Here is a 24,645-nt window from a genome sequence, read left to right on the forward strand (position 1 = left end):
CTCACACTCTGCATCTGTTATGGCATCGCCTGTAAGGTTGCTGGAGAACACAGTTACATCAGATAAAGTGGTTTTGTTGATTTTTGCCATACTCTCCACATATAGTATGGGAAAACCCACTTCATAGACACGAGTTTAAACTTTTTCTCCCTGAGTTGCAGCTCAAGTGTTAGCATATCCTTCAGACGTAGAGTTTCAACAAGTTTCGGGAATGATGCTGCCTGAGACGTAGTAAGTCAATGGACCGGAGCATAATTCTTGGCGTCATTCCTTTGGAGAATAAAATATATTTCTCAACACTCTCAGGCAGTACACTAACCTGATTTTTCGCCCAGCCGAAGTCAGCCAAGTGTTACATAAGAAAGTGAGCGTCCGACGCGTTTAAATTATGAAGGAAAACAGGTGTGTTTCGCGGCAATTGATACTTCACGTTGCATGTATTGTGAGCTGCGCCACAGAAATTCCACATAAGTTGACAGTGGTCCTTATGAGGAGTTTCTACTTTTCTATCTAATGGTAACCCACAAATACGGCAGTCAACTAAGTGATTGTCCAAATCTTCACTCTCCTTCGATCTGGTCATGGGAACATTGTCGCTGTAAAGGTTATCAACTTCCCATGAAAGTTTTTCAACGAAAGCCAGGTTTATTCCATACATAAGATCTGTATAAGTTAAAGCTCAAATCATAGGAAGATGCAGCGTAGTATGCGGGTACATGTTTTTTGTGAAGGTAGTATATGAGGCTGCAGGGTCACCTTCACAGTGGGTTACAGGAGCGAGGAGGCATTTAAAGTCAGCATACACCACAAACGAGCAACGCTCCTAATGGTGAGCTTCCTTAAATTTTATCAATATAACACGTACTGGGTCCACGGAAGTGCCACATTCTAGGTGCTTTGTTTATCTTGTCTGGGCATATGGCATTGAGACACCTTAAGCAAATCTGGCTCTTACACCTGTTATTGCCAATTTGGGAGAAAATGAGTCAGGACATGTACCTGATCCAGCAGTAATGATAATTGTCTTTCTTCTTATTTTCCTTATCTGAGAATAGCAGCATGTTCATGTGCTTGTTATGCTCACTAGTAAATTTTGAGAAATGGAAAGGTCTGACGACTGTGTGCTTGTTCTGCTCATCTGACTTGCATTTCTCTAGCCCACAACCATGAACCAGTATTCCAGTATTCCGCACCATTTAGGTTTGTCATGGATCTTGAAGGGGACTGGATACCATCAAAGTTATAACACTTACGAAGCTAGATACCTATGTAATGTCGAGATGTATGCTGCTAATCTTTAGAGTAAATCCAGGACTGACCATGCAAAACAAGCCTTGTCGGTTCTATTTTTGACATTAACACATGCATTTTTATCTGCTAAATCTTTAGGAAGCTTGTCATAGCTGAAATCTCAGTTCACTGGCTCATAGACATATGTATGGATATCAAGGATTAGTAGTCCGTGGAGTACCTAACTGACACTAATGTCCATCTTGGAAAACTAGTCCAGTATAACTGTTTGGGGGTGTGACAGTCTGATTGCACAGCACAGCACTGCATATAATTGTGGGACACTACACATCATTAATAACCTTGAAGAACTCCGTTTTCAGAACAGGAAGGCATCCTCTTAGGAAACCTACAGCGTCACAGTACCCTCCTGCTAGATTCTCCATCCTAGTCAACGAGATTTACTCCCCAAGGGCGTCTTTATTAATCGAGTATTCTTACTCGAAATGGTGCTACTAATCTGATACCTATTATTATCACTAAATGAACAGAGTAGGGAACAGAAACTAGCCGTCTGCTTCACATCTGCTGTGCAGCGAGCTACCTTAATTTAAGTATTAACTGTATTTTTCTTACTTGTCACCTTCTTCCGTGTGTTTTTGCTTTTAGGAAGCTTTATTTGTCGAGTGCTATTAATAGTGTTCCATAGATTACTTGTTTGTTTTGAACAGAGTCAGAGTGTCCCTTTAGTCAGCCATAGTGCCAGTAGTGTCAGTGTCGTCCTAACCGCCGTCTGCTTCACGTCTGCTGTGCAGCGAGCTACCTTAATTTAAGTATTAACTGTATTTTTCTTACTTGTCGCTTCTTCTTCCGTGTGTTTTTGCTTTTAGGAAGCTTGATTTGTCGAGTGCTATTAATAGTATTCCATAGATTTCGTGTTCCTTTTGAACACAGTCAGAGAGAGTCCCTTCAGTCAACCATAATGCCAGTAGTGCTAGTGTTTGTTTTCAATACAGTCCAGAGACAGGTAGTGCTATTTTCTTTGTTTTCTACAAGAAGTGGCTAGCAATCACAGTTTAGTGAATAGTCAGCCACCTTTAGTGAATTAGCAGTCTAGTTAAAAGTTGATTAACACTCTTCAGTAAATTGATTCCTTAGGATGGATAGGATGTGTGACTGTTGTGTACGGACGCAGGAGGAGCTGGCCACTGTTTGCGAACAGCTGAACGTGTTGATGGCAGCGGTCAGCCGTCTTCAGACTGCTGCCTCGGAGTGTAGCGGCAATGGGGAGTCTGGTGCGTCGCAAGGTACACCCCAGGTGTTACTCGCTTCACCCACTGTCCCTGCTGTCGAGACATCTTCGCGGGTACCGCTCTGTTGGGCCACCCTCTCCCCAAGGGGAGTGGAGTGGCGGGTTCAGCGGCGTTTGCAGCGCACGAAGCGGAGGGTAAATGTGGAGGCTTGCCGTGTTGCATCGTCCGCTCTGCCTGTGAGTGGACATGTGGCTGTTCCTTCAGCAAGGTCGAGCAGGCACACTGGAGGAGACGTTTATTAGTTATTGGGAGCTCCAACGTTAGGCGGGTGATGGAGCCCCTTAGGGAAATAGCGGAAAGGTCGGGGATGAAGGCCAGTGTTCACTCTGTCTGCTTGCCGGGAGGTCTCATCCGAGATGTGGAGGAGGCCCTGCCGGTGGCGATAGAAAGCACTGGGTGCACCCGACTGCAAATTGTTGCTCATGTCGGCACCAATTACTGCTGCCGTCTGGGTTCAGAGGTCATCCGCAGTTCGTACAGGCGGTTGGGTGAATTGGTGAAGGCGGAAAGCCTTGCTCGCGGGGTGGAATCAGAGCTAACTATTTGTAGTATCGTTCCCAGAACCGAACGCTGTCCTCTCGTTTGAAGCCGAGTGGAAGGCTTAAACCAGAGGCTCAGACGATTCTGCGGAGACCTGGGATGCAAATTTCTCGACCTCCGCTATCGGGTGGCGAAATGTAGGGCCCCCTGAATAGGTCAGGCGTGCACTACACGCCGGAAGCGGCTACAAGGGTAGCGGAGTACGTGTGGAGTGCACATGGGGGTTTTTTAGGTTAGAGAATTCCCTCCCTAGGCCCGACGAGACGCCTCCTGAGACGTGGCAAGGTAGGAGTAGGCAAAATGCAACAGGGAATAACAATATTAGTGTGCTAACAGTAAACTGCAGGAGCGTCTATAGAAAGGTCCCAGAACTACTCTCATTAACAAACGGGCACAACGCCCATATAGTACTAGGGACAGAAAGTTGGCTGAAACCAGACGTAAACAGTAATAAAATCCTAAACTCAGATTGAAATGTATACCGCAGAGACAGGCTGGACACTGAAGGGGGAGGCGTGTTTATAGCGAGAAGAAGTGCAATAGTATCGAAGGAAATTGACGGAGATCCGAAATATGAAATGATTTGGGTGAAGGTCACGGTTAAAGCAGGCTCAGACATGGTGATTGGATGTCTTTATAGGCCCCCTGGCTCAGCAGCTGAGCACCTGAAGGATAATTTGGAAAATATTTCGAGTAGATTTCCCCACCATGTTATAGTTCTGGCTGGAGATTTTAATTTGCCGGATATAGACTGGGAGACTCAAACGTTCATAACGGGTGGCAGGGACAAAGAACCCAGTGAAATTTTTTTAAGTGCTTTATCTGAAAACTACCTTGAGCAGTTAAACAGAGAACCGACTCGTGGCGATAACATATTAGACCTTCTGATGACAAACAGACCCGAACTATTTGAAACAGTTAACGCAGAACAGGGAACCAGCGATCATAAAGCGATTACGACATCGATGATTTCAGCCATAAATAGAAATATTAAAAAAGGTTGGAAGAGTTTTCTGTTTAGCAAAAGTGACAAAAAGCAGATTACAGAGTACCTGACGGCTCAACACAAACGTTTTGTCTCAAGTACAGATAGTGTTGAGGATCAGTGGACAAAGTTCAAAACCATCGTATAACATGCGTTAGATGAATATGTGCCAAGCAAGCTCGTAAGAAATGGAAAAGAGCCACTGTGGTACAACAACCGAGTTAGAAAACTGCAACGGAAGCAAAGGGAACTTCACAGCAAACACAAACATAGCCAAAGCCTTGCAGACAAACAAAAATTACGCGAAGCGAAATGTAGTGTGAGGAGGGCTATGCGAGAGGCGTTCAATGAATTCGAAAGTAAAGTTCTATGTACTGACTTGGCAGAAAATCCTAAGAAATTCTGGTCTTATGTCAAAGTGGTAGGTGGATCAAAACAAAATGTTCAGACACTCTGAAACAGAGGATGACAGACTAAAGGCCGACATACTAAATGTCTTTTTCCAAAGCTGTTTCACAGAGGAAGACTGCACTGCAGTTCCTTCTCTAGACTGTCGCACAGATGACAAAATGGTAGATTTCGAAATAGTGACAGAGGGATAGAGAAACAATTAAAATCGCTCAAAAGAGGAAAGGCCGCTGGACCTGATGGGATACCAGTTCTATTTTACACAGAGTACGCGAAGGAACTTGCCCCCCTTCTTGCAGCGGTGTACCGTAGGTCTCTAGAAGAGCGTAACGTTCCAAAGGATTGGAAAAGGGCACAGGTCATCCCCGTTTTCAAGAAGGGACGTCGAACAGATGTGCAGAACTATAGACCTATATCTCTAACGTCGATCAGTTGTAGAAATTTGGAACACGTATTATGTTCGAGTATAATGACTTTTCTGGAGACTAGAAATCTACTCTGTAGGAATCAGCATGGGTTTCGAAAAAGACGATCGTGTGAAACCCAGCTCGAGCTATTCGTATATGAGACTCAGAGGGCCATAGAAACGGGTTCACAGGTAGATGCCGTGTTTTTGGACTTCCGAAAGGCGTTCGATACAGTTCCCCACAATCGTTTAATGAACAAAGTAAGAGCATATGAACTAGCAGACCAATTGTGTGATTGGATTGAGGAGTTCCTAGATAACAGAACGCAGCATATCATTCTCAAGTAAGAGTGATTTCAGGTGTGCCGCAGGGGAGTATCATGGGACCGTTTCTGTTCACAATGTACATAAATGACCTGGTGGATGACATCGGAAGTTCACTGAAGCTTTTTGCAGATGATGCTGTGGTGTATCGAGAGGTCGTAACAATGGAAAATTGTACTAAATGCAGGAGGATCTGCAGCGAATTGACGCATGGTGCAGGGAATGGCAATTGAATCTCAATGTAGACAAGTGTAATGTGCTGCGAATACATAGAGAGATAGATCCCTTATCATTTAGCTAAAAAATAGCAGGTCAGCAACTGGAAGCAGTTAATTCCATAAATTATCTGGGAGTACGCATTACGAGTGATTTAAAATGGAATGATCATATAAAGTTGATCGTCGGTAAAGCAGATGCCAGACTGAAATTCATTTTATGAATCCTAAGGAAAAGCAATCCGAAAACAAAGGAAGTAGGTTACAGTACGCTTGTTCGAGTACTGCTTGAATACTGCTCAGCGGTGTCGGATCCGTACCAGATAGGATTGATAGAAGAGATAGAGAAGATCCAACGGAGAGCAGCGCGCTTCGTTACCGGATCATTTAGTAATCGCGAAAGCGTTACGGAGATGATAGATAAACTCCAGTGGAAGACTCTGCAGGAGAGACGCTCAGTAGCTCGGTACGGGCTTTTGTTAAATTTTCAGGAACATACCTTCACCGAAGAGTCAAGCAGTATATTGCTCCCTCCTACGTATATCTCGCGAAGAGACCATGAGGATAAAATCAGAGAGATTAGAGCCCACACAGAAGCATACAGACAATCCTTCTTTCCACGAACAATACGATACTGGAATAGAAGGGAGAACCGATAGAGGTACTCAGGGTACCCTCCGCCACACACCGTCGGGTTGCTTGGATGTAGATGTAGGTTTAGATTACTACAACTAGTTGACGATGATACTGCTGCTGCTGGCTGCATGGAGGGGCAGGGACGTGCAGTTACCTTGTAGTTCGATTAAGAATGTGGGCTAGGAGATGACTGTGTGTTGCCCCAGTGTGAGTACCCTGGCCGGGCCTGTGGCTGCATAGATGTTTATTACCACAAACTGCAACCAGTTACGTGAGGGAGGTTGTGCCACTGACGCCACAGCAGCGCTTGTGAGGGCAGCGAGTAGTGGCTTCCCGCACTGTGATGAGTGGTGCCTTATGTGGTGGATTGTGCACTCAGGACCTTGTCTACATGGCTGTTTCTTCACTGCCCCTGGTACGTGCGTGAGTCGTGCTTGGGTAGCTCAGATGATAGAGCACTTCCCCGTGAAAGGCAATGGTCTCGAGATCGAGTATCAGTCTGACACACAGTTTTAATCTGCCAGGAACTTTCGTATCAGCGCACACTCCGCTGCAGAGTGAAAATCTTTTTCTGGAAACATCCCCCAGGCTGTGGCTAAGCCATGTCTCCGCATAATCCTTTCTTTCAGGAGTGCTAGTTCTGCAAGGTTTCGCAGGAAAGCTTCTGTAAAGTTTGGAAGGTAGGAGACGAGGTGCTGTGAGGACGGGGAGTGAGTTGTGCTTGGGTAGCCCAGTTGGTAGAGCACTTGCCTGCGAAAGGGAAAGGTCCTGAGTTCGAGTCTCGGTCCGGCACACAGTTTTAATCTGCCAGGAAGTTTCATATCAGAGTGCACTCCGCTGCAGAGTGAAATTCTCATTCAAGGTTTCAGATTGTTTGGGAGAAAACATCTTTGTCTGAGCTGTGAACAGCAGAAACGTCTCGCCCCACGTGAGTTCAGAATCACACAGTCAGCATGACTGCTAGGTGGAATGCGACCTTTTAATGTATGCACCCTGGACTCGGGTGGATGGAAGCCAGAGCTGCCAGGAGAGAAGGGGAGACAAGGAGGTAGTGACTATTACCCAAGCAATTAGCATGGAAGGGGAGATGGAGGGAAGATCTGGGCAGCCAGGTGGAGGAATGCAGTTGTGCTGTCATGCCACCTCGCTGTAGTACTGTCATCACTGTAGAGTGTCAACGTGACGGCACATGGGTGGTAGTGACAGCAGCAGTGGCAGCAGCCCAGTCGAGAACAGCACAGTTCGGCATGTCAGTGGATGCAGATGCTCACTGCCATGGAACGAGGCCCTCCCCAGTGCGGTATTTGATTAAATAAGGACACTATTGTTCCCATCGTAGCCAATCAGTAGTGATAGATGTTAAAGGTTTGTTCAAGTGGGCATAACTGTATTGCAAGTCTTTTATAACATCACAGGGAAACATAAAGACTTTTGAATTTTTAACTTAGGTTGGGCTCTCATACTTAGAACATATGAAATCTGGTAACCATTGATGCAATCCTGATTTTCCCAGGTTGCCATCGTCGATCGCCACCACGGATTTTGAGGACATATAGGCTGTCGTAGTATGCTCAGGGTGCCATCTCAGATGGCTAACTTGGACTGTGATAACATTCGGACTGCGTAGTATATTCAGGTTGCCATCTTGTACCACTATCTTAGAATGCGTCATCACACAGTTTGTCCTAGTACACTCAGGTCGTCATTTTCGGTTTTGACATCGTACAGACTCTCATAGTATACACAGGTCGCTGTATTAGATCGCCAGGTTGGATTATTTTCATTTCCCATCAACAGGATAATGCCATCTGGAATTTTTTGAACTCCCCGTCGTTTTTCATAATGGGTCAATTGCCCTACTTCCAGCATAATATCGTAGGAGAGGGGGGAAATGATGGCTGTTTTGAATTTCCCACCTGTTTTTAAATTTCCCACCGTTTTATATGAGGGGCAATTGTCCTATATCAGAAGTGTAGGGCAGAGGAGAAAACTGGTAACAGTGCTCTGGTTATGTCATAACGGATGGGGGGAATCTCGCAACAGTGCAGACTGCCTCAGACCTGGCATTACTAAGAACATATTACAATCAGACTTCACTGATGTCTAGCTTTTTGAAACAGCAACTCATCAGATTCTGTTGCAAAATCATCTCTCCTAAATATTATAGAAATTCTATTAATATCTCTCATCCCATCTTCTCAACTGTAACTGCGTTTTCTCCCATTGTGTCTGACTTTCTGTGGTATGTATTGCTTTGATAGAAAATTCCAGAAATTAAGAGCATACAAATGTCAGGATACGTGACAACACTAGACAAGAAATTTAATTACTTCCTTAACTGAATTACTAGATTGATTTCCTGTTCCTCGCAAGGTAATACATTACCTACCAATTTGTTTTAGAATACACAAGAGACAGAGCAATAGCAACGATATTGCTAGCTGAGCGGCTGTGCGAGAAAACAGCTTCTGACAAAAAGATAATTATCTTGAAGACCTCTTAGAAAAAAAAATTCAGGAAATAAACAAGTCAGTTAATCTTATTTGGAGGGTTAGCAATGGCTGCGAGCGAATCGATGAACTTTAATCACGATAATTACAGTGAGTAACGTCCTCGACTTGACCTACGAAGAAGTCACACTGCAAGAGCTGGTCAACTGGAGTACGGTTTATCTGTAACAATGGACGGATTATGGAAGCGTTATGGAGAAATTCAGTACTTCTTCTTCATGTGTAAAGTATTTGGTACATGTCCAGTTTCATTTGACCAGAAGCGCGGAAAAATAACTGTTACAGTTAAGGCGAGGTTGTATTGTTTTCTGCTCGCTCTACTGACCCTTTCCTCTGCCCTTTACGCTCTTGTGGTGCGATTACCAGACAGTTATATAACTGTACAGAGTCTCGCAAAGTATTCGGACGCCTGCAATATCTTCTTCGCGACAACTGCAGCTTTAACGTGTATTCTTCGCAGCTCTACTTTAAAACAAAGACACGTCGAAAGCTTCTGCGAAAAACTTATTTCAGTTGACGCATTTTTGTACGAAGACGATGAAACAGCACACTTACGTCTCGCAACTCTTTTGGTACGGGGTGTCGTAGCAGTCGTCTTTTATTCAGTGGTCTTTTATGCTTATGTTATGTGGCTCACGTTATCTATTGTGAAATTTTCTTTGCTGTTGCCTATATTTGTCATGCACTTCATGAGTAACATCGTTATTTTACAATATTTCCTTCTCAATGTGGCACTAAAAATTAGATTTGCAAGGCTGAACAGGTGTATTTTGCAGTTATTCTTCCTTTCTGCAAAAGACGCAGAAGGAGATCTTGACATGAAGATTTCGAAACTCTTAAGTAATACTCCGGAAGAGAAAGATTTACAGTGTGACGATAAACTTTTTGTCAGGAAGACTTTTGCGTCACTACACTCTGAAGCCCAAAGACTTATGAACGGACCTAGAAACGATGTACCCTGCTGTGATCAAGTAATGGTGACGGAGGAAGACGCGAGTCAGCTACGAAATTTGCGCAAAATATATTGCCTCCTTGTCGAAATGGGTAAAGCTGTCAATGCAGCTTACGGAATACAAAATCTCGTAGAAGTGGTCAGCTGTTTCGTGAGCATCGTAACGTACATTTATATCAATGTTGTCGTCTTCTTAAATTTGAAGGTGGTGTGGCCTGAAATACCGAGCAGTCAAGTCAATATCATGTTCTCTATGTGGACTGGACTAATGGTTGGGCGTCTGCTCACCACAGCCTACAGCAGCGACATGGTTGTGCAAGAGACCGCCCGCACACAGCGGCTGGTCCAGAAACTTCTGCTCTTACCGCTGCCTGCTAGAAGCGGCTGTCCAGACGAGCTGCAGCTCTTCGGAGAGCAGATGGCGCGCAGTCGTCTGCGCTACAGTGCAGCGGGGTTCTTCACGCTCGACCTGTCTTTGCTGAGGAGCTTCACAGCCACCGTCACCACCTACGTCGTCATCCTCGTTCAGTTCGGACTGTCTGGCGCGAGCAAGCAGCAAAGTGGCAGTGCCCCTGAATGTAGATGTTAACCAAGCTATGAAGTGACACGTACCCGAGACGACTGTTACATACACAGTTCTGTCATGCAGCTATCGGTTCTCATTACCGTTCCAAATTTCCTTCATTCAATGAAATTTAAATGTCTTATGATTCTTCGTCGACTATTACAGATTAGCTACTAACAACTGTAATTTCATCTTAATGCACATATGGTACTATATTAATCAAAGAAGATGTGTTTTATCTGTTTGTTTTATGTATACAATGTTCACAGTACTTCAGTGTGAATATCTGTCAATGAGATTAACTCATAATTATTGAATGACCATAGGCAAACATTTTATATTTTTCTGGGTATCAAGTTTAATGTTATTGGAGATATAGTGAAGCATGACTCTTAATATTTTCCCGTTATGTTTAGATATGACAAACCAAACGTACCGAACTTAAAAAACACTACGAAACATTTAGAAAGTACTTGTTTAACAGTGATGAAAAAATTTAAAAAGTTAAATCTTGTATTTGATTTTTAATCACATGTTCATTGTTGATGTAGATAAATAGAGATAAATACAATTTGGTTCCAGCACTTTATTCTGAAAGATACGAGCAGTTAATTAATAGACAGTACTAAAACGTGCACAGATGTAGATCACCGTATAAACAATAAAGCTTTCTTTCATTTGTGATGTGTATTCTTCGAAAATTACGCTACAAACATTTCAATGTAATATAAGCAAGGTATACGGTTCTCATTGCATCTAACTGCAACTGACAGTAAAGTCTCTTTCACCAGGCACTACCTAAATGCTACTAAAAGGAATATTCAGACATAAGAAACGTTTATATAATTCCGGACATGAATACCTACCATAAAAAGTGTTAATGTCACAAATAGGGGCACTCATACTTCGTAGCTGCGTGCAGATCATGCTGTTTAGTAAACGATCTTAACCTTCTGTTTACCAGAAAATCTGTATAGTGTTGCTTTCCAGTCGGACATTGCAGGCCCGTGTCCTTTAAATTGGCATAAACTGACAGTATATTGACTACTTATGATGCGAACGACTTTTGAGGTATAACTACTTTTAAAATAATTTTATTTATTTAAAGCTTACATTAAAAAACACAATTTTTATGTACGTGTTCTGTAAATAAAACCACCTTTTCCTGCTGCCACTTAAATTATTTATCCCAGACGCGTTTCGCCTTTTCCTGGTTCTAAGGCATCACCAGTGGGATCTATAAAGGTACTGTATTGTTAGTTTTAGATTGTTAAACAGTTCACGTCGTGACATTTTATGTAAAAATTGCTGATCTTCGTTTCCTCTCATCTGGTCTGGAGGTCGCACTACACTTTATTCTGGACCTCCAGACCAGATGAGAGGAATCCAAGATCAGCAAATCGTAAGTAATTACTTATTCACATAAAATATCACGACGCGAACTGTTTAATAATCTAAAACTAACAATACTGTATCGTTATAGATCCCACTGATGATGCATTAGAACCATAAAAAACGAAAGGCGTCTGGGATAAATAAATTAAGTGGCAACAGGAAAAGGCGGTTTTATTTACAAAACAAGTATTTCTATGCTTGCTGCGGAGGATGTCACCAAACAAACTTGTTACAATTTTTATACTTTCACTGCTGGCTTTTATTCTTATTGAAAATTTGTATAGGGTCTACATACAATAGAAGAATGTACCGAGCAAACAGTTTTGACATACTTATAACATGTAATTTGACTTTTCTATCTTTCTTGTTTGCATAATATACACTTCTTCTCATTTCTTTAGCTGGAGATTTCACTGCCCTACCTGCTACTAATGAATTTATTGACTTCTTTACGCCTGCTAGTTGCTTTCCTAAATTAATGATGAAAGTCTGACGTCTCATTTTTTTATTGATAGCGAGCATCATCCAAATTATGTATGCATTCACGTCGATCACCTTGAAGAAAAACACCAATGGTCAGGCCAGTGCTTTGTTTTTCGCTTCACACTGTAGCATAGCGTCTTCAGGTCCTTGATGTCAACGCTGCTCTTTATAACATTGTATGTCATTAAAAGTCCAAGTTTCTTTACTTGTGATAATGACGCCATTGATTGTTCATGAAGAGAGCTAAGGACGATAACAACTTTGTTTTTCTTCTAAGATGCAATCATCACAACTGGTTGGAAACCAAATAATCTAGAGTATACTTCACGTCCTTTAGGTGTAATAAAACAGGCAGTCAGTTCAGCTTTGTTTCTTTCGGATAGTACCGACTATTGTCAGGTCTCTTCACAACAAATAACGAGCGACATTGGTAGATGCAAAAAAGTTATCACAGGTGATATTACGCCCAGACTTTTCAATTTCTATAGTCAGGGTTCTCACAACATTCTCTCCATGTCGCAGAACGGCCTTGGTTTCTTCCTCCTTCCCCAAATACAGTTTCATCTTCCAACAGTAGTTTGTTGCACTGTCACAAATTCCCAGAACTTTACCAGGTTTTGATCGGATGTGTTGTCGAAAGGGACAGCCACCTCAAAAAGTGACCAACTATTCATCATTAAGGATAATTTCCCACATCTCAAAAACTTCTCTGATTGGTTCCAATTTGTCACTTGACCTATGTTCACGTCGGGCTGCTGCATTATCAAAGAGCAACACCATTAGGATAGCATGTACGCGGTAACGACTCATACATTCATTGAACAATAGTGGGCCATTCTCAACAATCCAAAGCTGACTGGTATCTACGTTTCTTGACCTGTAAACTCCACTCAAGATCAGAACACCAAGAAAATTTTTGATTTCTATATCCATTCAGTCCTCGTAAACGATTTAACCTCCCTTGTTGGTCTACATACACTCTTCGTAAATGAGGGCTATACAACAGAACAAGATGAAACAAGATTCTTCATTATCACAATCGAAACCATGATGCCTGGTCTTCTTTCAATACATCCATTTCGCTCTTCCTAACATATATTCCATTTTGAGGAGCTGTAGACTCTATTTCATTCCCATTATGAGAAAACAATAGGTCACACTCAACAGAATTTGTACTAAATTGTTCTCCTGCCTCTTCTTCATTATCATCTTCGTGTAGTTCTGCGTTTTCAGCGACATCTAGCTCCTTATCTTCGGCACTGAAGGATTCACATCACTAGGTGGGTTTTCAGAATCAAAAGACTGCTCCAACAATTCCCTTATCTCCTCATCTGATATACCTCTTCCCCGTAATATTTTCAGTTCGTAGAACGGACAACTGTTATGAAATAATGCATCAAAATAGACCAGTACTTAGCACAAGGAGGACAGTTGAACATAGGATAAGAGCTCGACTCGGTAATAGCATATGACGTAACAGACACCGCGCAGAAAGACATCTAGTTGTTGAAAAATTGCTTTTAACGACATGGTCCTGCGAGGCCCGTACTGGAAGAAACGTGCACCAACATTTTAACACAAAGCTATATGTAAATTTTTATGGTTTTTTCCCAAAATTACGAGTAACTTGACCAATCAAGAAAAGTCATAATATTTCATTAAAATAACATTTATATTCACTAACACAGAAGATATTAAACATCACGGACGAGCTTCTGACGCCCAATTGTAGGTAAAGTATTAAATAAAGCAAAAAGCTATGTTAGCTGTAAACTTTCAAGGTAAAATATTTTTGTTTCGTATGAGACCCTTAAAATCTGATTAATTGTGCACCACATGGTCATAATTCCAAATAATTTTACGAAGTAACTATTAAAATGGAGCTGGAACGTGTAAATGTATATCCACTGGACTGTCTAAAATTAGATGCAAATAGTGGCCACATCAGCAAAAGCGCTAATAATGTTCTGCATCCTGTTGTTTAGTCCCACGGCAGGCATAACGTACCATTTAACTTTACCAGTTAGTAACCTAAAGACTTTGTGGTCACTACTACCTCAGTGAAACATTTCTGAAAGTAATTTTTCATCATAAAAATAGGAAGTGGACGGTACACTGACATAATTCATAGAAAATAACAGATAAATATCATCCATTAACACGTCTATAGAACAAGTCTGTTCCACGGCAACAGCCGTGCTGCTGGTGATGATTACAAACCAGAACAATGAAAGACAAACATACTTCAGGCTACAAACAAAATAATCCTGTAACCATTATTGTAGAATCCTCCAATGATCCTTGAGCTATTGAGGTGAATAAGACTCTAACAATCGCTAACAAAAGTCGGCACTGTAGCTTACGATAAGCTTATGATAAAATATGATGTTATCATAAGTACCTACGTTTCTCAGTCAGGTACATGTACTGTAATCGTTCTGGGCGACAAATAATTCGCTCTAGGAAGAACATTTCAACCTGCAAATAGCCACTGTGAGATAGGAGCTTCGAATGAAGTATTTTTTGCTACGTCAGTACTACTAATACCGCTAACTGTACGAAGTACACTACAGAATTCCTTAAAAAGTAATAGTAGAGCATGTTTTTGTAATGTTTCGCACGTAAGATTTCCAGGATATTTTTTAGACTTATCTCTCAGTTGTATTGGATGCGTGGTGTAGTCAGCCTTCAACAGTGCTTAGTTTTACTATAGCCGAATCGATGTGACACGGAACAATATGTCACGGAGAGGCTGAATCTCGAGAACAGGCGTCTTTGACTTCACGTTAACGTTAGAAGAAGTCGGCCGTGCTGCAAAGATAAACCTTGGAGCGTTCCCGTCCACTACCTCCCTACTAAAAGGCATTGTTTAAATCAGTCATGTGGCACCAGCGCATTTTTTAAATAAAGGATTATGTAGCTGCTATTATTTTTGTTATTCCTTATTTATATTGTTTGTTCCCTTGTGGACAAATCAGATAATTAAATACTTTTTTTTTCGTCTACAGAAGACCGTTGAGCAGTCATATGTGACTTGCGACCCAAGGCGTTGAGTAATATTGATGTTTTCTTTTGTGACATTTAACTAAATTATCCATTATCTGGTTCAAATGGTTCAAATGGCTCTGAGCACTATGGGACTTAACATCTGAGGTCATCAGCCCCTAGAACTTAGAACTACTTAAACCTAGCTAACCTAAGGATATCACACATCCATGCCCGAGGCAGGATTCAAACCTGCGACCGCAGCGGTCGCTCGGTTCCAGACTGAAGCGCCTTTAACCGCTTGGCCACACCGGCCGGTCATTATCTGGTAAAACTACTGAAGAAAGAAAGCAAATGTAAAACGGGAACACAATGTTTTCACATTAAGGTTTGGTTTGAGGGCATTGGGAAGTATAGAGGTGATGTTTAGCAAGAGAGACCTGGCATTTATAAGAACAATAACACTGAAGTTTTTAATCCGAAACAGCCAAATGACAGTCTCAGTATACTATAGCTAAGTGACATGGAACAATATGCCATGGAGAGGCTGAATCTCGAGAACTGGCAGTCTAGGTATACTACTAAACGTATGACCATTGAAGGGTAGCAGCCAGCAAAACTACTTAACACCATAATCATAAAAGATTGGGTATTATGTAGGATCTTTTGAACAGCAGCGTACTCACTAACATGTAGAGTGCTCTAACAGCCAGCAAGGAATATTCAGTTAAACAATTAGTCCTTACGGCTACGATAAATGAATACTAAAAACGTAGCTAACTGTAGCTACGTAGCCATGTAGAAATAACGAAGTGCTAAAATGGTCTGATTCTTACTTGACTTCTTCACCTTCCACCTCCGGTCTAACATCCCTTGCATTTTCAGACACTACATAACTTTCTGGACTAGCTCAAACATGCTGAGTAATGGCTAAGCCACAGCCTAGGAGAGGAATTCAAATTCTGCGTTAGAGTATAAGCTTACGTTGTCACGAAACTTCGTGACAGATAAACACTAGGTACTGGACTGTAATTTGTAAGCAATTCCCTTTTAAATCAAGTATCCTCGGATGTCTCATCTAGTAGAATAATGTCTTTGAAACGGTGAAGATCCAATTGTGGAAAGAACTAATACACACAGTTTGCGTTGCTGCAAAGTCAGGGTACGTTACGTCAAGAACATGCCAAACTAAATTATTCGCAAGACATACGGCTATTGCAGTGAGTACTAACACTTGATTTCTGCTCTTGTTCTGTGTAAGCATCTGAGTCTATTCAAAGGTATAATATGCCGTATACTCATCGCTCACATTCACAATTTTACAGATGTCAACCGCGGACGGAAGGGTCGTGACATATTTGACAATTATCGCAATAAGGCTGAGCTACACGTAAAATAGTATGTTATGGACGTCACCAACGAGCTCGAATGTAATGTGGAATCAGCATTATGAGTCTTAATAATACTAGAATTCATAAACAGTCAACGAAAAATTCGTAATAGATGTTGCTGGCAATGGTCATATCGTAAATTCTCAACACTGTCAGGAACTGAAAGAATAGGAAGATTTATTTGCCTGAGAAAATGTGTACGTGAAAACACATCAAACGGTAAATAAAAGGCAGCACATAGCGACCTTTTAGTTTACTCTTTGTATCTGATTGTCTTCCCAGTTGGCAAATAACGTCAGCAAAACAGCAGTGGAGTTGACTTTTCATTGTAAAGATAATTTTGATTTCACTTTTAGTTTTTATTTACTTATGATCGTATTTATGCACAATGTAGACTGCCCTTTCATCGCAGAATAGTAAATCTTAAATCAATTTCCGTTTTCAATTACTTGGGGCTTTTAAGAGGAGAAAACTAGCGGTAAAAATGTCAGGCTTTTATGCAACCGTCACAGTCTGTTGCAAAAACGTAGCAAGCAATAATTTTTTTAATGAAGTTCAATAAGACTCAAAACCATGAGTGATTACTGTCGAAAACTGGTTAATTTCAGACGCTAGCACACGTCGCCACTGTCCCCATCAAGAAAATTTTTGAAAATTTGTGGTAAGGTCTTATGGGACCAAACTGCGGAGGTCATCGATCCCTAAGCTTACGCACTATTTAACCTAACTTAAACTATCTTACACTTAGGACAACACACAGGCCCATGCCCGAGGGAGGACTCGAACATCCGACGGGGGAGCCGCGCGGGCCGTGGCAAGGCGCCTCATCAAGAGACGGACCACAAGCTCGGATTACAAAAGGTTGCAGAAGGAAACTGGTCGTGCCCTTCTCGAAGGAAATATCTTGGCATTTGCCTGGGGCAGCAGAAGGAAATCACGGTAAACCAAAATCCACAAGGCCAGACGAGGATTTGGGACTTCGTCCTCCCGAATGCGAGTTCAGTGCTCTAAGCACTTCGGCACCCTGATGGATGCTGAATTTCCATTATAACCTGTTAACAGTTACATACCAATGCTGTAACTTCCATTGGCCAACGCCACTGGGGGAGGGGGGGGGGGGCGATCATTGACTGACCCCACGACCATTAAACTTTCTCTATCTAGGATAAATCATATGACTTAAGTATTTCCATATATTTGGTGGACTAGAAGTCAAAAATGTTGATTATTATTACTGGGAAAGGGTTTCTGGGACTTCTTTTTATAAAGGAATACCTTAGATAAGTGTTTAAATAGATTATAAAAAATATTTTACATTTATTTATATTAATTTCACAGTTACTAGGGTTACTCAGATTCACATTCAGACCACTTAACAATACGAACTGTTCTTTCTTGATGTGTCAGACATACGCCTTGCAAGAAGTGCAAGTCTTCGTGTACTCATGGGTCTTTGCTTCTGGCGCATAAGTAACAGCGCTGTTTCTTTGGCAGATTATCCACAGCTGCACGTGTTACTTTCCGTCGCGGCTCTGTAACGACGTACCCTCTGCTTACAGCACATTGATGTTGAATATACCCACATCCAAAAGTTGTGTATTTTGAGTGTAGGCCTACAGCATTTTGAGCACGTCTTTTATTGCTGAAGGCAACGGCCTTGCCGCAGTGGATACACCGGTTCCCGTCAGATCACCGAACTTAAGCGCTGTCGTGCGTGGCTGGCACTTGGATGGGTGACCATCCGGGCCGCCATGCCCTGTTGCCAGTTTTCGGGGTGCACACAGCCTCGTGGTGCAACTTGAGGAGCTACTCGACCAATTAGTAGCTGCTCCGGTCACAGAAAACCATCATAGCGACCGGGAGAGCGGTGTGCTGACCACACGCCTCTCCTATCCGCATCCTCACCTGAGGACGGCACAGCGGTCGGATGGTCCCGGTGGGCCACTTGTGGCCTGAAGACAAAGTGCTTTTCATATTGAGATCACCAAGTTCCCGGGCAAGATCTTTCAGGTACTACTTTCTTCCAGAACCCTTTGTAGGGTGATTCTTTGCCCCTTCCTTGTGTGTAACTTGAAATACACTGTACGAATTATATGCTACAATGTCAATCAAGCGGAAAAACAGTGCCATTGACCATCGAAGCTTTGCTCGATGGCAGCTGTACATTTTTACACACTTATCGATTATATCCACTCCAGACTTCGTACAGAATAGGCTTCTCTTCCGCCACATTCATGTCATGAAGTGGAGTTGACAATACTGCAACAACCTTTCCTTTCTTAGGCACATAACCGACTAAAGTGGCATCTTCACTAAAAGCAAACCGGCCTGTTCCTGGAGCAAATTTCTTTAGAGAAACAGGACGGAATTCTGTAGGAACATTGCGTTTGTCACTTCGAATAACACCAACTGCAATTATTTTCTCTTTCAAAAGATCGGATGCTAGTAGGTACGGTATTGAACTTTCCCTCCATGGTAACAAGATTGTTTCAAGTTAGACATTTCAATCAACCTTCTGACTATTTCAGGCTCACTGTTATTGTTCTTCTCATTGTCGTACTTTGTAGCATAAGGATCTGCAGTGAGGCAGTATTTCGTATTTGAGTCACGTAACAGGTTCACTTCTATTCCATATTTTCCTGCTTTTGTTGGATATATGTAGCCTGAATGGACATCGCCCAAGGAATGTCACAAGTTTTCATCCACTGCAACTGACTCACTGGGATTATAAAACTCAGGAAATTTACTAACTATCATGTTGCACATATCACTCATAGGAGCAAATTTGTAGTTCTTTTTTCTAGCTGCCCGAGTTACAGCATTATCAAAGCGTGATAAGAACCTCAGTCCATGCTCCGAAAATGAAGCTCCACACGTCGGAAAGTTTTCTTTACGAAGTATATCACGTAAACTGTCCTTGTTCTGTCCATGTACTACAAAGTTCAAAATAATTCCAATTCCTGACACAATTTGTTCCCATTCTAATGCTTTCTAATTTTTCACTAAAATATTTTCAGATGATTTCCTAAGATTGTCTAGCATTTGGTTGGTATACGTCAAAATGTTATCCAAGATGTTATTATCGAGTTACAAGAGAAAAGCTTTACCTGGTGTATCAGGTTTTATCCCTGGCTTAGTTCCTTTTGGGAGTCGGCATTACGTTAGCAACAGACTACCTCCTTTGATTTTCGTAAGGATCTCTCTCCCATATCATACTTCATGGGGCCACCATGTCATTTTCAAGGTGATCAATTTGAGCCTTCAGCCTGGCTTGCCATCTTCTTCCTTGAATATCCATAAAAATGTGAAAGCAGAACCCAACACTAGCACACAAAACACTCATCTACCGATACTGTCATCCTAATATACTCCAAAATATCTGTAAAAAGTAATTAGGTTCAAGACTTACCCCAATCATTTTCATACAACTAGCTGCTGTCAGAAACTACTTGATCTGGAATTTCCACGACCACATCTTCAGATTCACTGCTTGAACTTTCGGATAGTTCCCCACTAAAATCATTGTCTGAATTCTCAGATAACTTTATCATTTCGTCATCAGTCAATTTCATCTTGTAGCGGGACTTTGAATTTCGCCGAGCTACACTCGTTTCCTCAGATATAAATTATACCGTCGCAGCTATATGAGCGCTCGACGGCAGAGAAAATATATAAGAAAGTGAAGGTACTAAAATTGTAACTCTTTTTTTGTTTTCTACCCGCTCTTGTCTCTCGAGATCGAAAGTTAACTTCACTTATTAGCTAGTCTTGGTCTGATTAAGACCGAGCGGACCTCGCGTCACTAAACAACGGCACCAACATGGCCGAAAGAATTGTACATGAATGTAAATTGTGTGACGACTATCTGGACAAAAAACTAGAAACAATTACACAGGACATACTTTCAAAAACAAAGACACATGTTAAGGACGAGACAAAACACATAGAAGACGAAGTGACAAAATTACGAGACAATGTTGTGCCGTGTTTAGTGATTGGTGCAAACGCATCGTCAGGGAACGAGAGAACAGATAAAACCATGGCTAACGACACAGACAGAACACCTATTGTGGAATCACCCATTTCCAATCAAAATTGTAATGTGCCGCTTTTTTTCCCACCAAACGAGAAATATTACGGTACAACACCTAGCGTAGCAAATGACATAAACCACATCAATACAGTTATGCCAACGGGCATGGCCGATGACACGTTTGTAAGGCATGGGTATTTCCAGACATTTTCCAGTGACGACAAGCACAAAGTCCACCTTATTGTGTTTATTAGATCATTTGACGGTGTTTTTCCACGTAGTTGGTCAGAAGTCGATAAAATCACATACGTCACCAATTTCATGAGAGGACGAGCAGCTAAGTGGGGTGCCGCTATGAAACGGCGGTGCCTTACGTTTGAACAGTTCGAACAAGCCTTCCTGGAAGAATTCTGGTCCGAGAATGAGCAACCGAGTCTAAGGAGAGAAGTGTGAAACCCCAAGACCTATGACCCTAAAAAAGAGACATTAAGACAACCGACTTGCCAGCGATAATTGACACTTTAAAAAGCCACTTACCCTTTCCATTCCGAGACAGATTAATAGGACTATCTGAGAATGACATTAAGACTTTCTTAAACGTCTTAGATCAAATGGACGACTCACGCCATTCAAATTTTACTCATATTAGTAACCAAATCAGCACCCATCCCAAAGGAACCGTAGTGACGCCGCGACACAATGCGATGCCTGCTCGCGAAACATATTCAAATGGAAACGTGTATGACGGTAGGAGCGACAGCAGAAATTCGTGGAATAATAATAATAACAATAATTATCACCCATATCAAAATGGTAACTACATGCAACATGAAAATCACAGATAGTACAACAACAACCGCAATAGAAGACGTGAGAATAACCGATACAACCCGGATTACTTCGACAGGAACATGCCATATAGCAAATATAATTACCATCAAAACAACAACAACCGACAGAATATGTGGAACACACAAAATTCAAGCATGACAAAAAACCCTCCACGGAATCCGCCGCCATTCGCCAGTACACTTATACACTCCCCGCCACGAAGTAGCAATAACAATTGCGCCGCGCCATCAGCTGACGCGTGGGCGCCAACCGGCCGGAATGTAAACATAGTGGAGTTGGTCAATGAATCCAGCCAAACACAGCAGACGACGGAAAACAGTCGACAACCTCTAACAACCCTACCACAACAAAGGTCAGCATTTAATAACGATTGTGGTGTTGCTCACGCTGCTAAATGCTGCATTTTCGGGCCACAACAGTCATATTATGTGGCAGGTGTCATTAGAGCACAGTTAATAAACTCATTTCATGTAATAATCAAAAAACTAGGCACTCATCTTTTTGTGTTTCCCACGCTGGTCTCGTCGTAAAATCATGGCTCAATCGTCGAAAATCTAGGTGGTTATGATTTCAGGCTCGGATGCAAAGAGTCCTAGGTTTTATTCTGCTATATTCAAAAGTTTTTGTAGATGCACTTCACAAACCATTACACTTTTGCTGGACAATGGTGACGTAAAAAAAATAATCAGCTCTCCGAAATTAAGTTACATTTCCTTTTAAATGCTTTTATTGTAATATCACGTGACACACAAACATCACTTCACAATATAAAACATACTTGAAAACATCTTCCTCACAATCACTGTGAAAGTTCACATTTTATAAGTGGACTACGTTATGTGTCTTTAGAAACATGACGTCCAACACTTGACTTTTTCAAGGTCCGACTCTCTAACAACTCCACAACTAACTAACTATCGCTTACGCGCCCAAAAATCAGAGTTACAACTACGTCAAAGATCATAGTCACAAAAGAGAGAATACACATAAGAATAACATCATTTCAATATAAACATATCGATGTATCAAAAGTGAAATCATTTCTAAAGGTTGTCTCAAAAATATGTTGAAATACAGTAGAATATTACTGGTATCGAGAGGTTCAGGTGAGATACTATAATGGTTACGTAATTCAAGTACCATTACAAACCGAGCTAAGTGCTCGTGCTTCGGTCGTGAGGTGTTGTAAGAGCGCAACGGCTGAGGCGGTTTGTTTCCTCAGGTACGGGGACAAAATGACAGCAGAACAGGAATTAACAAACCTATCAGGTTGATGACCTTGTTCTTTTGTGTTCACATCCCAAGTCTACAACATTAAAACAACTGAACAGAAAATGGCAGCTATTATATTCAGGTCCTTTCAGGCTAGCAAGCATACCTCACCCAGGTTGTTACTCCCTAAAATACCCGTTATCTCACAAGCTGAGGGGGCTGCATCCCCACAGACATTTGAAACCCTTTGTGCACTAAAACAACATAATATAATGACAACTAATTTGAACATGAGCAAGTCACTGTGAAAACGAATATTTGTATTCAATAAACGAACATTAAATTATACAGCCTAAGAAAACAAACGTTAATTTATGGAAATTATATACTGCAGTTACACTTTTACATACAATTATGAAGAGAATGTAAACCCAGGTAAGTACACTTACTGAATGAGATAAGATATTCATATAGGAATGAGATATACGCAGGTTACATTTGTTATTAATTCTAAATTATAAGGTGAATCAACAACTAGTTAGTTATTTCAAGGCACTCTAATGACAGGAGATAATAGCTATTGACATCAGTAATGACATAGGTATGTAACACAATGAATGAGGACGTAAGAATGAGTTAATATTTAGGTTAATATAAGAAGGCAAGTTACTGTGAAGTAGTCGCTGGAGACAAGAGATTATTTGAGGAAGATATTATTGGAGTTTTATGAGAATGGAAGTGCCAGATGGCCCCATGTGTGTGATATATTAATGTTTGATGAGGAGTATGTTTAATGTATAAGGATATAAATATATATATTATGACGAATAAGAGAAATATGTGAGTAAGGAATGAGTGAGAATGTTTTGGTAACGTTGCGCTACATAGAGAAATGAGAAACAGTCTACATCTTTAAGATTACATAAGAATTTCAGTTTGAAAGAAAGCATTTGTGATGAGTTAGAACACGTGACTACAAGACGTTAAATGTGAATCTATTTTCACTGCCCTTGAAAATGAACGAATGCAAGAAACGCACAGTGAACATAATGATGATTACAGCTGTTGAAAGAATATGACTTGGAAACACTTAGATTTAATTTATTTCAGAAGTGTAATTTAGTAGCCTTTCGTTAAGTTTTGTTAAGCCACTGTGTTTATAGTCCATGTACAGACAGGAGAATGATATTTTAAGGAACTTAAGTTGAAATATAGTTTTTTACACAGTGCTCATGTGAATACATTTGTATAAAAAACTTTTACGAAAGTGAAATTTTGTGCCATGTTAGCCTTTATTATACTTACACATGACAGAAAACCCTGAGGAAGCAAAAGATAGGAGAGTTACTAAGGCCGTTTTGCGACTCGTACAACACCCCACTTAAGCGAACAGATGACAAAATTACATCTACTTTGAAGACAACATTTGACTTTTCAGGTAATGCAAGGTAAGTGCAAAGGAGCAGTGACCACCTGTGCAACCAACGACGAGCAACGAACGCTGAGAAAGAGATATTTTATTGTCAATTATAATACTATATTCTTTATTTATGTTTTATAGAAAGAAATGATATATATACACACATACATGATGTTTAACCTTCACTAAAGTAGAAGGAAGTTCATGGTTGAACTCGTGAGAGGAAACTCTAAGGAAACCCTGAGAAAGCGATATTTTACTGTCAATTATAATACTATATTCTTTATTTATGTTTTATAGAAAGAAATGATATATATACGCACATACATGATGTTTAACCTTCACTAAAGTAGAAGGAAGTTCATGGTTGAACTCGTGAGAGTAAATTTGGTACGTTATTATATAATACACATTATGAGAGAGACAACACCTGTGAGATATATTTTCCATTTGTATAGACGGTATCCACAAGAAGTGGAGATATCGAGGAAGTACTGAGCAGATATGTGATTTACTCATGCAAGGATTTGTTAAGGTATAATACGCTTAGTCATGTGAACAGTCAGAACACAAACTGAGAATCTGTTATGATGTTACACTATTCAGACTTGACGTAAGGACACTTACATTTACCCATGATTTGGTAAATTCTAAGGACCTCCTTTCACACATCCCTTGAAGGTGATGCAAACGTTATAATGTATTATGTTCTCTTTTTATGTAGTAGCTGTAGGATTTGGTAGTTTATAAGTAGTGGACAGTTTCTTACATTCTATCTTTCCTTCTTTCT

At 41.1% G+C, this 24,645-nt stretch overlaps 1 protein-coding gene across 1 annotated transcript; it reads left to right on the forward strand.

Moving 5' to 3' along the window:
- Nucleotides 1-9,607: 9,607 nt before the first annotated feature.
- LOC126267718 (putative gustatory receptor 2a) lies at nucleotides 9,608-10,108 on the forward strand. Its single transcript, XM_049973020.1, has one exon. It carries the CDS (start codon nucleotides 9,608-9,610, stop codon nucleotides 10,106-10,108), a length of 501 nt encoding a protein of 166 aa, XP_049828977.1.
- The last annotated feature ends 14,537 nt before the right edge of the window (nucleotides 10,109-24,645 follow it).

The sequence above is a fragment of the Schistocerca gregaria genome, chromosome 4 (genome assembly GCF_023897955.1).
Source record: "Schistocerca gregaria isolate iqSchGreg1 chromosome 4, iqSchGreg1.2, whole genome shotgun sequence".
Taxonomy (NCBI): domain Eukaryota; kingdom Metazoa; phylum Arthropoda; class Insecta; order Orthoptera; family Acrididae; genus Schistocerca; species Schistocerca gregaria.